Source organism: Tinamus guttatus, unplaced genomic scaffold (genome assembly GCF_059628265.1).
Source record: "Tinamus guttatus ecotype Peru unplaced genomic scaffold, ASM5962826v1 Tinamus_guttatus_pri_ptg000349l, whole genome shotgun sequence".
Classification (NCBI taxonomy): Eukaryota; Metazoa; Chordata; class Aves; order Tinamiformes; family Tinamidae; genus Tinamus; species Tinamus guttatus.
In genome coordinates, this window is record NW_028288883.1 from 35,060 (window position 1) to 49,528 (window position 14,469).

Below are 14,469 nucleotides of genomic sequence, written 5' to 3' on the forward strand. Positions count from 1 at the left end.
AGGGTAACTCAAGGAGAGGGGCGCGCGGGGCCGCGCGCCTCACTGCGTCTCCACGGCGAGCTCGCGCAGGTAGGACTGCGTGAGGCCGCGCAGCTCCTCCAGCGCGTAGTCCTCGGGCAGCGGCAGGCGGCCGATGTGCGGCGCCAGCAGGCGCAGCGGCACGCGCTGCACGTCCGCGTCGGCGCCGGCCTCGGCGGCGCGCTGCAGGCTCAGCACCACGCGCAGCAGGTTGGCCGTGCGCTTGGCCATGTCTGCGGGGAGCGGGGGTCAGCGCCCGCCGCGGGATCGCAGCCTGCGCGCGCCCCACGGTCCTGCCCCACTGCGCCCCACGGTCCTGCCCCACTGCGTGTCCCTGCCCGCCCCACGGTCCTGCCCCACTCCATATGAGCACCCACCGTGCACCCCATGGTCCTGCCCCGCTTCGGGTGCCCTCCTGTTCTGCATCCGCTCCTGCCACGCGCCCCACGGTCCTGCCCCACTCCAGGTGCCCTCCTGCTCCGCATCCCCTCCCGCCACACGATCCTGCCCCACTCCGAGTGCCCTCCCGCCGTGCACCCCGTGGTCCTGCCCCACGGTCCTGACCCACTCCGTGTGAGCACCCACCATGCACCCCATGGTTCTGCCCCACTCCAGGTGCCCTCCTGTTCCGCATCCGCTCCCACCGTGCACCCCGTGGTCCTGCCCCACTGTGCCCCATGGTCCTGCCCTGCTCTGTGTGTCCTCCTGCTCCGCGTCCACCTCGCGATCCTGCCCCGCTTCGGGTGCCCTCCTGCTCCGCATCCGCTCCCGCCGTGCACCCCATGGTCCTGCCCCACTCCGTGTCCCTGCCCGCCCCACGGTCCTGCCCCACTCCGTGTGAGCACCCACCGTGCACCCCATGGTCCTGCCCCGCTCCGGGTGCCCTCCTGCTCTGCATCCGCTCCTGCCACGCGCCCCACGGTCCTGCCCCACTCCAGGTGCCCTCCTGCTCCACATCCCCTCCCGCCACGCGATCCTGCCCCGCTCCGAGTGCCCTCCCGCTCCGTGTCCACTCCCGCCGTGCACCCCGTGGTCCTGCCCCACGGTCCTGATCCACTCCGTGTGAGCACCCACCATGCACCCCATGGTCCTGCCCCACTCCAGGTGCCCTCCTGCTCCGTGTCCGCTCCCGCCGTGCACCCCACGGTCCTGCCCCACTCCGTGTGAGCACCCACCGTGCACCCCACGGTCCTGCCCTGCTCCGGGTGCCCTCCTGTTCCCCATCCGCTCCCGCCGTGCACCCCGCGGTCCTGCCCCACTGCGCCCCACAGTCCTGCCCTGCTCCATGCCCACCCTGGGGTCCTGCCCCGCTCTGTGCTCCCTCCTGCTCCGCGTCCGCTCCTGCCACATCCCATGGTCCTGCCCCACTCCGTGTGAGCGCCCACCGCGCGCCCCATGGTCCTGCCCCACTCCGTGCCCGCACCGGGGTCCTACCCCACGGTCCTGTCCCACCGTGCCCCATGGTCCTGCTCTGCGTCAGCTCCCACCACGCGCTCCTGCCTCGCTCCGTGTGCCCTCCTGCTCATCCATTCCCACGGCACATCCCGCATCCCACGCGTCCTCCCACTGCGCGCTTGGCCTCCTCTCCCACTCCAGTGCTCCATATTCCGTGCTCCCTCCCGCTCCAGCGCTCCCTCCCGCTCCGGATCGCTCCCCAGGGGACTCCTACAAGCTCTGCCTCTGCGGGGCAGGAATGTGACCAGGGACACAACAGGGGAGCTTTGAGCAGCCGCCCGGGCCTCGTCCTCGTCTCTGCGCTCAGAGCTCCTCTACGAGAGGCACCAGCACCGCCCTCGGGCCGGGTTGGAGCTGGGACGCCGCGTGGGGACAAGGCCCCGCACTGCTGGGCAGCCCCGATGCCAACGGGGCAGCAGAACCGCCCGCGAGCTCCGAGCGCAGCCGGCTCCGCCGCCGCAGCCTCCCCTTCCAAGGGGCACGGGGAGCGGCGAGGCCCGGGCCTCCCCGGAGCCTCCGCGTCGCCCTACCTGACTGAGCCAGGCGGTCCTTGGCGCTGCGACACTGGAGCTGCTCGATCCTGCTGCACAGCGACGTCACCTTGGTGTGCAACCGCTCCAGCTCGTACGCGGAGCAATCCAGCTGGCGGCACAAGGGGAGGACGCTGGGCCAAGGGAGGCCAAGGGAGGCCAAGGGAGGCCAAGGGAGGCCAAGGGAGGCCAAGGGAGGCCAAGGGAGGCCAAGGGAGGCCAAAGGGAGGCCAAAGGGAGGCCAAAGGGAGGCCAAAGGGAGGCCAAAGGGAGGCCAAAGGGAGGCCAAAGGGAGGCCAAAGGGAGGCCAAAGGGAGGCCAAAGGGAGGCCAAAGGGAGGCCAAAGGGAGGCCAAAGGGAGGCCAAAGGGAGGCCAAAGGGAGGCCAAAGGGAGGCCAAAGGGAGGCCAAAGGGAGGCCAAAGGGAGGCCAAAGGGAGGCCAAAGGGAGGCCAAAGGGAGGCCAAAGGGAGGCCAAAGGGAGGCCCTCCGAGCTGCCCGAGGCTCGTGTCTGAGTGTGCAGCGCTTGGGGGGGAAGCGCTCATGCTTCTCAAAGCGGATTAAAGGGAAAAGGACCCTAAAGGCAGCCCCGTTGCTCGTCTCCTTCCCCCCGTGGCTCCGGGGGCACCCGGAGCTCCACGGCCTTCCCTGCCCACCAGCACCCACAAAACGCCCACGACGCCGAGCACCAAGGAAAGGGTTTCACTAACAACAGGAGCCCAAGGGTCCGAACTGCGGGAAAGGAAGGCCAAGCGCTTGGGCCCGTTACCTGCTGAATCCTGTCGAGCATCTCGGTCACGCGGATGTAGTCGAGATAGACCAGGCCGGCCACCTCCCAGTCCTGAATGAGCGCGCTGCGTTCCGGAGGGGAGAGGTCCTCCAGGAATCCCTTCAGGTAGCTGTAGTTCTCATTAATAATGGCATCTAAAGAGAAGGAACAGGTTAAGAAGCCCCTCTGCTCCGGAACACATCAGTCATTCCCATCGGGAAGGGGAACAGCCGCCGACCGCCTGTGCCCACGGGGCCCCTTGCACCTCGGGGGCTCTGTGGGAAATGCCCAAGATCCCAAGACCATCCCACTTCCGAAGCAGGGAGAGCAGCAGGACGGGGACCCCGTGCCCCTTTCTGCCCTTCTGGGCCGGAGTTGCCTCAAGGGACATGAGGAGGGTTAAGTCAGAGCCCTCAATGGGGCAACGCGAAGCCGTTCAGGATTGGCCCACGACTTGTTATTGAATCATAGAATGCTCAAGGCTGGAAGGGACCTCTAGGGATCATCCAGTCCAACCCCCTGCACACGCAGGGTCACCTAGAGCACGTGGCACAGGACTGCGTCCAAGCGGGTTTGGAGATCTCCAGAGAAGGAGACTCCACAACCTCTCTGGGCAGCCTGTTCCAGTGCTCTGGCACCCTCACTGGGAAGGAATTCTTCCTTAAGTTCCTGTGGAACTTTTGGTGTTTCAGTTTGTGGCTGTTTCCTCTAGTTGTGTCGGTGGCCACCAGTGAAAAGAGGCCGCCCCATCCTCCTCACTGCCTCCCTTGAGGTACTTCTAGACACTGCTCAGGTCCCCTCTCGCCTGCTCCTCTCCGTGTTGTCCCCTTGTCCCTGTTGTGCCAAGGACAGGCCGGGGAGGGGAAGGAGCATCCTCACCTGAGGCCAGGTGCCTGACGACCAGCTTGTGGCACTGGTTCCAGTGGCCGGCCCTGAAGAGGAACAGGGCCTCCTTGTGCGTGTCGCCCTCGGCGCGCGCCCGCACCGCCTTGGCCTCGTGCAGCCACTCCGGGGGCACGCGGAGCCGCTCCGTGAGGAACGCCTCCTTGGCCCACGACTCCGGCGTCTCGGCGGGGACGCAGTGCCGGCTCAGCAGCTCGCGCACCGCGCGCTCCCGCGTGCTGGGGACAGGGGACAAGGCGTGAGCGGCGCCGCAACGCGGGGGGACCGCGCCGAGCCGGCCGCCCTCCCTGCTCCGAAACGCGGGAACGGCTCTGGAATGAACTGAATCACTTCAGCAAAAGTCAACCTCTAAGCAAGGTTTTCGCTAAAGTTCTGAGGATTTTGGGTGTTACACGTGATGTTAAAATTGATTCAGGCCCCTAAAGGGCCCCGTTGCCTCACTCCTTTCTGTGCAGTTCCGGCCCAAAAGGAACCGTTGGGACTTCCTGTCTTAACGATGCTCTCGGGCTGACTCACTGAGCCAGAGCCAAGGCGAGCAGCACGAGGGAACCAAAACAAGAGACCTCCTTCCACAGGGGGAAGGAGGTTAAAAAATAACATCATGCCATTTAGCATGGAACAAAGGTCATTAAGCAGAGCCGCCCATGCCACTTTGCAGTCCTGGCATAACAGCTTTAATTATTTGAAGTTATTATGATTTACATTATTTTAATATTAAAATATTATTTTAAAATATATTTAAATTGTATTTTATATATTCTAAAGTTTAAAATATTTTATTTATATATACAAATATATATTTAATTCATATATTAAAAATACACAAATAATATATATTTTTATAAAAATATATAAATGTAAATATTTTTAATTTATATAAATTATAAATTATACATTTTTTATATTTGTATATATAAAAATATATATTCTAAAGTTTTAAATATTTTATTTCCTATATTAAAATATATAATTATATATAATTTATATATAAATATATAGTCTTAATTTACATAAGTTAAAATATATAATTGAATATATTTTATAAAAAATTCTAAAATTTAATTATATTTTTAAATTAAAATTTTAATAGTTTTACATTTTAAATTTAAATTTAAAAATTAAAATTTAAATTTAAAAATTAAAATTTAAATTTAAAAATTAAAATTTAAATTTAAAAATTAAAATATTTCCAACTGCGCGATTACAATCGAGCAGGAGAGGCGCCCTAAGGGCACAGAGGGCAGGTCTGTAAGCCCCAGAACACACGTCCTCCTCGAGGCCAGGCGGGACGCGGCGCCGCGCGCACTCACCGCGCGTCGGGCTCGTGCAGCAGGACGAACACGGCCCATTCCCAGAGGCCCTCGGCCTCGAGCTGCGCCGCGTAGCTGCCGTTCAGCACCCCCTGGCCCTGGCGCTGCAGGTGGCTGTAGTGCAGCGCCCGCAGCATCTCCCACAGGTGCCAGCTCAGGCGGTAGTCCAGGGGGTCACACGTGACGCTCCGGGGGTCCAGCAGCTGGTTGAGGTCGTAGTGTCTGCAGGAAGAAGAGGAAACGGCAGCTGAAGGGCTCGTGGTGACCACGGAACAAAACCAGAGACTGCTGCCCCTCAGCTCTGTTCTCCTGGCCCTTCCCGGCCCCTCTCAAATTCAGCTATCCACGAAGCTAAGACTGCAACAACTTCAAATCCTTCTGCTCCTCTTCTGCATTTGCACCCAGACTGTCACAGTTCTGTTTCTTGCAGGCACCTCCTGCAGATCCTCAAAGCCTCAGAGACAGCCATGGTGGAAACGGGCTCTCCAGGAACAGGGATTGTGCCAGAAAAACACTCCTGCTGCACAGCTGGACTCAAGGGTAACATCTACATCCGCATCTTAAATCCCAGCCCAAATCTGAGAGAGCCACAAGGATTTGTGCCCCTCGCCGGCCTTCGGACACGCCGCTCATTTCCCAGGCTGAAACAAATTCCCTCTGAGGATGCATCTATTTTGCATCCCTTCCCTCAGGAGCAGCAGCTTAGTGAGCAAAGAGACCTAGGGAATCACTCTGGGGACTTTTAGTTGCCTCTTTCCCTAAGGGGAACATTAGCACAGGTCTCAGAAGTCCTGAACCTTTATTTTTTTTTTGTAGAATGGTCAGGCCTTGAAGTAACGAGGTTCCTTAACTGTCTTTTGCCTAAATGGAAAACACAGTAAGGAAGGAGGTGCAGGGAGAGAGACGTGTTCCAGAGGGGCTCCTAAGCTCAGGTTTAGGCAGCTACAGCAGCCCCATGTGTGTAAGGCCACGTGTGGAAGGCAGATGGTGACTACTCTAAGTGGCTCCACTCCACACTGAGGCTGATCTCAGCACTGGTATAGCAATCCTACCTGCACGATACTCCACAGCTGCAGCGTAACAAGCCAGATCATCAGAATTTTCCCAAATGGCTCAAATCCCGCTTACCTGTCACTGTAGAGCTTTAGCAGGTGGAAGCAGACATCCCTCAAAGGCCTTCCCGTGTTATCGTCTTCCTCGAGAACGCAGCCAGAATCTTCCAGGTAGGGAGGCAGGGGACAGCAGGCGTATTTTTCACACTCTGGCGTGTTCTAAAGAATAATTTTAGGAGCAGGTTTAAAGACAACATCCTGAACAAAACCAAACTGCTGCTACAAAAGGCCTTTTGAATCCCACTCAGCTCCCACTCGAGAGCGTGATTTCTGCCTCCGAGCAGCACGCTTGCATTTAAAACGTGCCCAGGAGCTGCACACCAGCACGGTGCTGAAGAGAGAAAAACGTCTTGGCAGGGTTACTTTTAAGAGCTCAGTGTGCAATTAAATTATCTGAGGGGAAATACGGTCAGTTCTCACAGAAACCCTGTGTTGCCAAATACTTTCGCAACAAAAAACACTACTCCACTTTTCCCGTTCATCAGGCAGCAGGAAACCGCCCCCCAGCAATCTAGGCTAGGGGAGCAGCAATATTTTAAGCTCACATCATGATAAAACTGAAACTCAATTTGAAGTGATGAACTCTGACACGCTCCATTCAAGGAGCACACTGAAAATATTCCTGCAGTGCTAAATGTCCATGTTAAAACTCACTAGAATCACGGCTGTGCTCGAGGCCGTCTTCAGACGGAGAGACCAAGAGCTAAGTTATGGTTTCTGAGTGAACACTGTATTTTTTTCAGCAGAATCCCTTGTCTGTTGGCATATGGGGCTGCCTGCAAGGCTCACATAATGTTCACATCCACGTGCTGCCTGGAGGACAGCTGTATCTGCTGGGAATATGGTACGTGGAGCAGACAGGGTAGATATTAAGAGAAAAGGACATTTTACAACCCGGGAAGCTGAAGATAAAGGGAAATACTGTGTCCCTCAGCTGTCTGGTGACAGCTAACCCAGTCAAACAGCTTCTGTGCCTGGTGGCCACTACCCGTCTCCCTAGTTTTGCTCCCACCGAAGCCCTGGAGACTCGGGGGCAGTGGAAGAGGCTTCTGCACAGGGACGGACCTACCTGAAACGCCGCCTCGTACATGGCGAGCGCTCTGGAGATGGAAGCTGTCGGTGGGAGCAGGTACCACAGGTGGACGGCCACGCAGCGCTTCCAGTCCAGCTGCGAGCACACGTTGACACTTCTCCGCTCGGATAACTGCCACACCTGGAGAAACAAGGCCAAGTTTGGAGCCAGCACATCGAGAGCAGCGGTCACCACGGGAGCGCAACGCAACACGGGTGGGTTCCATCAAGGGGTAGAGAGCAGGTCAACATCTTGTGCTCCACCGAGAGCCACATGCTGAAATGACAGATTACGGCTTGGCAGCTCGCTGCTTGCAGAAGGCAAATCAATGAGAAGAGAGCAGCAGGACGTACTGGTTTCCCTGCGAGCAGGGCAAAGATGCGGAACCGCTCCTCCTGGATGAAGCCGTCGGCCTGCAGCCTGTGCCAGTCCACCAGCTGCATGGTGAGGAGCTCTCGGATGGGCTGGCTCCCCGCCAGCTGGGACAGGAGCAGAGCCAGCCTGTGATCCCCTGGAACGGGAAACAGGAGCACGTCAGGCAAACGGCCGAGCAAAGGAAAGCCTTGAAGAACTGAGCTGGAAAAAGCTTGAAGAGCTGATAAAAAAGACAAGAAACTAGAAGAGGAGATGTACAAATATAACTGGCTTAGCAGCAGCTTGTTGCAGTCAACGCTCAAGGGAGTTGGCATGCAAAAGGTCGGTTCCAAACACTCTGACTTCACATCGTAACTCAAAAAGGGCTCACGAGGAAGCCGGAGGACAGGAGACTTGAGCAGAAGTGGACAAGATGCCCTCCTGTTAACAACCACCCCACACGGGAAGCCCAGTACTCGGAGTGGCCAACGACACAGTATGAGAGCGGCCAAAGCCCGCGTGTTCTGCGCTGCCTTCCCATCCCTGGAACAAGGAAAAAAACCCTGGAGAGCTGCTCACCCGCCTGCTGCGCCAGCTTGCAGGCCTCGCCGATCCTCCTGCCCGTGAGGCAGCTGAACACGGCGTCCACGTGGGCGTCGTGGCGGGCCAGGGCCACCTCGCCGTCGACGCGCGGCGCCGCCGTGCGCGCCAGCCAGCGCGAGAAGGCCCTGCGGCGCTCCAGCGCCAGCGCGTACTCGCTGGCCTCCTCCAGGCTGGCCTCCAGCTCCCGCAGGTTGCCCCAGATGGCTTCGCACAGCGTCCACGTCAGGAGCCAGTGCTGCACCACCGCTGCTGGGAGAGAGGAGCGGTCACACGGGAGAGGGGACGGCTATCGGCATCGAGCGCATCCTGATGCTAGAGCACACGGCCAGGGCAATCAGCCATGTCCCTGCCTTCGGAAATGCTGCTGGGGAGTACAGACAATTCATAGAATCACAGAATGCTCAAGGTTGGAAGGGACCTCTAGGGATCATCCAGTCCAACCCCCTGCACACGCAGGGTCACCTAGAGCACGTGGCACAGGACTGCGTCCAAGCGGGTTTGAAGATCTCCAGAGAAGGAGACTCCACAACCTCTCTGGGCAGCCTGTTCCAGGGCTCTGGCACCCTCCCTGTCAGGAAATTTCTCCTTAAGTTCCTGTGGAACTTTTGGTGCTTCCGTTTCTGGCCATTTCCTCTAGTTCTGTCGGTGGCCACCACTGAAAAGAGGCCGCCCCATCCTCCTCACTGCCTCCCTTGAGGTACTTCTAGACACTGCTCAGGTCCCCTCTCAGCCTTCTCTTCTCCAGCTGAACAGGCCCAGCTCCCTCAGCCTCTCCTCGTAGGGCAGATGTTCCTCTATTTTACCCACGTTTCATGGCCCTGATGCAACCTGAAGTTAGGCTGACCTGGACAGTTCTACAGCTTCACTTTTACCACTACGAAGAGAATTATTCAACGCTCACTTTCTGTTTCCGCAGGGTCATCAGATGCCTTTCGAACCCAATCAGCATAGTCATGAATAACAGAAACTCCGGGATTGGGTGCTAGAAGAGGACACTGTTCATCCATATGGACAGTGCTGTGCTTCAGCTTGATCTCGAGGGGGAGGAGATAGAGTTGTTTGTCTCTCCCCATCTTCCTTTGTTCTAAGCTCAGCTTCTCCACGTGAACCTTGAAAGAAGATTCTGCGAGTCTGGAGATGACAGAAAAGCCACAAAACGAATCAGCAAAGAGAAGTTTGAGTTACTTTCCATGCAAGCAAACGGCACCCACAGCGGCGTGGCTGCATCACGCTGCCTGCCCTGGATTTTAACAAAGTGACAGCGAGACACACGATCCACAGAGCAGCAGCTGGCTCTGAAGGATCTGGTTACCTGCCAGGGGATCCACAACCAGAGTTCAGCAAACCTCACCACACCCCAATGCACCCTCAGAGCAAACCTTGTTCTCGCCCAAAGGGGACGTGTTGGGAAACATCTACTGATCTTAGAAGACCTGAAGATGAAACACCTAAGTCCAGGGAAGCTTAGGTATGCACAGCTCAGGAAAGCTTTATATGCTGCTGTAGCAAAACTGAAGGCATCTGAGAATTCCAAAGTTAAGCAAGAAGCTCCCTGTGGAGACGTCAGCAGTTGAGTAGAGGCTTCCAGGACAATCACCAGCCTTCTCTTTAATCCTCTGCTGGATCACGTGGCTATTTCCTTATTCTATAAGACTGCCTTGTATATGTGGATATTGCAGTTATGAGATGTGGATTGTTTATAAAGCAGCAACCTGAAGGAAGTCTCCATGGCTAAATCTTACACCCTGCAGCTTACCTGAAAGAATCATAGAATGCTTAGGGTTGGAAGGGACCTCTAGGGATCACCCAGTCCAACCCCTGCACACACAGGGTCACCTAGAGCACGTGGCACAGGACTGCGTCCAAGCGGGTTTGAAGATCTCCAGAGAAGGAGACTCCACAACCTCTCTGGGCAGCCTGTTCCAGTGCTCTGGCACCCTCACTGTCAAGAAATTTTTCCTTAAGTTCCTGTGGAACTTTTGGTGTTTCAGTTTGTGGCCATTTCCTCTAGTCCTATGAGTGGCCACCACTGAAAAGAGACCAGCACCGTCCTCTGCACTCCCTCCCTTGAGGTACTTCTAGACACTGCTCAGGTCCCCTCTCAGCCTTCTCTTCTCCAGCTGAACAGGCCCAGCTCCCTCAGCCTCTCCTCATAGGGCAGATGTTCCAGGCCCCTGATCATCCTCGTAGCCCTGCGCTGGACTCTCTCCAGCAGCTCCACATCCCTCTTATACTGTGGAGCAGAATATCCCTCCACATCCCTCTTATACTGTGGCAGAATACTGAAGAGACTTTCCAAAACAAAGCCCCACCATTCGGAGGGCTCCTTCCCAGGGCAGAGCCGGTCCCAGGAAAAGGCTACTCACGATTTGGGTGCCACGGGGGTCGGCAGGAAGCCGAACTCCACGTGCTCGCCCCGCGGATCCTCCGCGGCGCCCGGCGCGCTCAGCTCGTCGCCGCTGTGCGCGAGCGTCCAGTTGGGCCCCCAGCCGACGCGGAAGGAGCGCCCCATGAAGAGCGCCATGTCCATGAGCATCTTCCCCTTCCCGAAGGCGACGGACCTTTCCAGAGGGACCAGCCCCTGCTGCCGGCGCACGCCGACCGTCTTCATGGGCACCTCGGGCGCCGCCGAAGGCACCGCGAAGGCGGACGCCAGCGGGGACGTCACCGACCAGGGGGCAGCAGGAGAGGGGCTGCTCAGAGCCCGGGGACCCTTGAGCTCTTGAGGGGGGCTCGGCTGGTGGAAGAACACACTCGCAAATTTGGACTGCAACAGGCCACCGACTGCAAGGGAGAAGAAAGGCAAAGAAAATACTTAACCGATCAGCGCACTCGATTTTCAGCAATGCGTTTCTGATATCCTAAAGATATTAGTATTTCCCAAGCAGACAGTGAAAACAGTTGCTGCGGTCCACGATGGTAATTCAATGTGATGGTCTGCAGCAGCAGAGCCCCTCGTGCACGTCCCACTGCGTGACCCAGAACAGACACGTGGGGCTACCCCAGAACGGGACACATGTGATGAAAACACCCCCAGACCTGCCGCTTCCAAAGTCATCGCTAATTCAGCTGATGTTGTTGTAGGGACTGTTGGAACTGAGGCATCTCGGGACTGAAACTGTTCCCATGGAAATCTCTCTCATCTGCCCATTTAGCCCAGGAAGCGCCTCCTACACCTGCTGTCATGTATAAATGTATATATTGCAGCTGAAAGCAGCAGCCAGCACGCAGCTCTTCTGCCCAGTATTCAGCCACAGACAGGCTCCTGCCTAGCAGTGCAGGAATTCAACTCTTCCTTGCACTGCAAGCGGTTTCTCGTGATACCTGAGTGTTTTTTATGCCCTTGCGATGCGGAAATAGGGAGCCTCGGAGAGCAGATCTCTTGAGAAGTGTCCATTTTTGTAAGCTGCTTCCCAGGATAAGGATCCAGGATCAAATCCATGTCGTCCTCATCAGCGAGCAAGGAGGCTTTCATGATCTAGAGATGATAAGTCAAGCCTGGTCAGTAATGATCACCTGGTAACGGCAGCTACCTGACCTGCTCAGCTCCTTTCCCAACAAAAATAACTTCCAAACGTTGTGCATGACCAAAGCGTGGCACGAGCCTCAGACAACAGCTAAGGCACGTGATTCAAGCTCATCAGCTCCTGATGCTCTTAGACAAGCTAACTGTTAAGTCAGGACTACTTCACGCTTATCCCAATCCTCCATCAAAAAAAAAACCTTAAGATCTTACTAATTCTGTCACTTTAATTTACCTAATGGTCGAGAGCTCCAGGTTTATGTTTGCTTACAAATTAGAAATCTAGGTAGAAGCACACGAGTGTTCAAACTGCTCTTTTTCCACATGAAAAACACCCCAAACCAACACGGTCATCCTTCGTGGGCTTGTGCGAACCGGCTGGTCAGGCAGCTTAATCATCCCCGGAACCCAGGCAGTTCTGACTAGTTCTGGCTCATTAGCCGTTTAATTACCACTTCTTACATCCTGCAGGATTTTAAAGTGTGACTTCTGGTTCCAAGACGCGTGGTATTTCTGTGTTAAGGTCATAAAGGCCCCCCAAAGAAGCGGGAGAGCCTAACGCTCGAGGCAACCGTAACGCACGGTCTGGTGGAAACTGGTAGGTGCGCGCGGCAGTGACGGCAAGCCGGGATACGAGCGCTTCCCAAGGGCCTCGGGGGCTCCCCAAGGGCCTCGGGGCGCTCGCTCACCTGCAGGACGTGCGGGTTGATGCCCAGCGCCGACGCGATGTGCGTGGAGGCCGGCACGGCCTCCGGCTCGGGCGGCTCCCGCGGCGGCTCCGCCGGCGCCTCCTGCGTGATGTCGGCCATGTCGCTGTCCAGCTCCAGCACGCGGCCCAGCTGCTCCACCGCGGGGCTCTGCGGGGACAGGCCAAAAGCCCACAGTGAATTCAGACATTAACGGCCCGTTTGCTCCAGAATCGGGACGCGGCAGCGCAAGCTGAAGTCAAGCAGAAGGCAGAGCGACCTCGTTCTGCCCTCCTGAAGGTTGCCACCACCCTGGGCAGCTGCTGCTGTCCCCAAGGAGAGTTTGGGCACGGCACCTTCCCCAGGACACAACCACGTAAAGCCAAGTCCACCCTCACGCGGGACACGGAGCCGCACGAGCAGCCACAGCGCTCTGGAAAGGGCCACGGTGCAAGCGGGAGCCCACGGGAGGCAGCTTGGAGCCCGCAACACGGGCCACCACACGGGACAATGGCCCTGGGGACACCCACAGCCCTCAGAGGGTGACAGGGTGCACGAGTACACGCAGGTGGATGTTTTCCTGTTAACCGGGATACTGGAAGCTGTGGGTCTCACACTGACACTCTGCTGACCTCCAGCACAGCAGCTGGCAAGCTGAATACTGTAGTCTGCATTCGATCCAAGGTTAAGTTTCTCCTCTGTAGTGCTGCTCCAAGGCAGGAGGAAAAGCTCATTTGTCATTCTTCCAGAGAGCCACACGTCAATAGAACAAGTCATTAAGGAAAAGTCTCTGCTTTTAGAGGTTTGTGTCTCCTTTACTAGAGCTTGGTATCAACTGGCTCATCTTCCTGGTGGAGCTGAGATGACTTCGATGCCCCTGCAGTAACTTGAGGCCGCAGCGGGGACTGGAGCTCCGCGCCGGAGCGGGCAGCGCTCGGGCAGGAAGAACATGGAGCAGATGGGGCTGGAATCCTGGATCCGCAGCTGGAGCCACCTCTGCTGCAGCCTTGCTGGATGGGGCAGACAGGGACACCCGGACCAGGGCACCAAGCAGACGACAGCAGCAGGAGTCCCTCCCGCACCAGCACCATTCCGGAGGACGGGAGCGGCAGGGAATGCTGTCCAGGGAATGGTAACGGCTCAGCCGCCATCCCGCACAGCGCGGGCGGCACACGGGGCTCTGTAACCCCGGGCTGGGCTCCTGGTCACAGGGTTTGCTCTGGCCGGTGGCAACCCCGGGTGCTTGGGGACAAGCGTCCGTAAAGGCCTCACGTGCCATCGCTCACAGGCTGCTCCGGGGACAGAAGCGCAGGACGGCCGGCTCGGAGGCGCATCCGCAGGCTGCCCGCTCCAGGGAGCCCATGGGTGGCATCCAGGGAGCCAAGAGCATCTCCAACACCAGAGATGCCCCTGTCTGCTGGGGGGTCCCCTGCTCGGCAAGCCAAGAGGATCCCAGAGGGGCTGAGGGTGGCAGGGACCTCCAGGGATCCCCCCGTGCAGCCCCTGCCCCAGCAGGGACACCCAGAGCACGGGGCACCCGGGCGCATCCAGGCGGGTTGGAGATCTCCAGAGCAGGAGACTCCACAGCCTCTCCGGCACCCTCACACCAAGGAAGTTCTTCCTCACATGGACATGGAGCTGCCTGGGCTTCAGCTTGGCCCTGGCACCCCTTGTCCTGGCACCGGCCACCACCCAGGAGAGTTTGGCCCCGTCCTCCCTGCACTCTCCCCTCAGGTCCTTGTCCATGTTGGTCACATCCCTCTCAGGCTGCTCCTCTCCAGGCTGGACAGGCCCCGCTCTCTCAGTCCTCCCTCATCCGATGGCTGCTCCGGTCCCTTCCTCATCTTGGTCACTCCCGTTTTCCTCTGTTCAGCAGGAGCTCCCTGGGCTCCAGCGGTGCCTTCCGCCTCATCCCATCATCGGCCATCACGGAGAAGATCCTGCACCCGTCGGCCTCTTCGCACCCTCTCACGGGTATTTACACACATGGGGAAGATGCCCCCAGCCTCGTCTTGTGCACTGGTCCACGGGCTGCTTCTCTGCAGGGGCAGGACTTCATATTCCCTTGTGCTGAATTTCACCAGGTTCCGCTCTGCTCGTGTCTCCCAGCTGCAGGAATCCCCAGATCAGCCGCAG

At 57.5% G+C, this 14,469-nt stretch overlaps 1 protein-coding gene across 1 annotated transcript in view; it reads right to left on the minus strand.

Moving 5' to 3' along the window:
• Positions 1–23: 23 nt before the first annotated feature.
• The window catches only part of NUP98 (nucleoporin 98 and 96 precursor), a 33,816-nt gene continuing 19,370 nt past the window's right edge, over positions 24–14,469 (minus strand). The window contains exons 20-32 of the mRNA XM_088529824.1: positions 12,337–12,504; positions 11,449–11,602; positions 10,491–10,908; positions 9,026–9,255; positions 8,101–8,370; positions 7,521–7,678; positions 7,165–7,308; positions 6,112–6,254; positions 4,984–5,205; positions 3,650–3,891; positions 2,771–2,925; positions 2,004–2,115; positions 24–251 (exon numbers count right to left, since the gene is read on the minus strand). Of these exons, the coding sequence (XP_088385950.1) occupies positions 40–251; positions 2,004–2,115; positions 2,771–2,925; positions 3,650–3,891; positions 4,984–5,205; positions 6,112–6,254; positions 7,165–7,308; positions 7,521–7,678; positions 8,101–8,370; positions 9,026–9,255; positions 10,491–10,908; positions 11,449–11,602; positions 12,337–12,504 (2,628 nt within the window). The 3' untranslated portion in view covers positions 24–39. The remainder of the gene's footprint in view (positions 252–2,003; positions 2,116–2,770; positions 2,926–3,649; positions 3,892–4,983; positions 5,206–6,111; positions 6,255–7,164; positions 7,309–7,520; positions 7,679–8,100; positions 8,371–9,025; positions 9,256–10,490; positions 10,909–11,448; positions 11,603–12,336; positions 12,505–14,469) is intronic.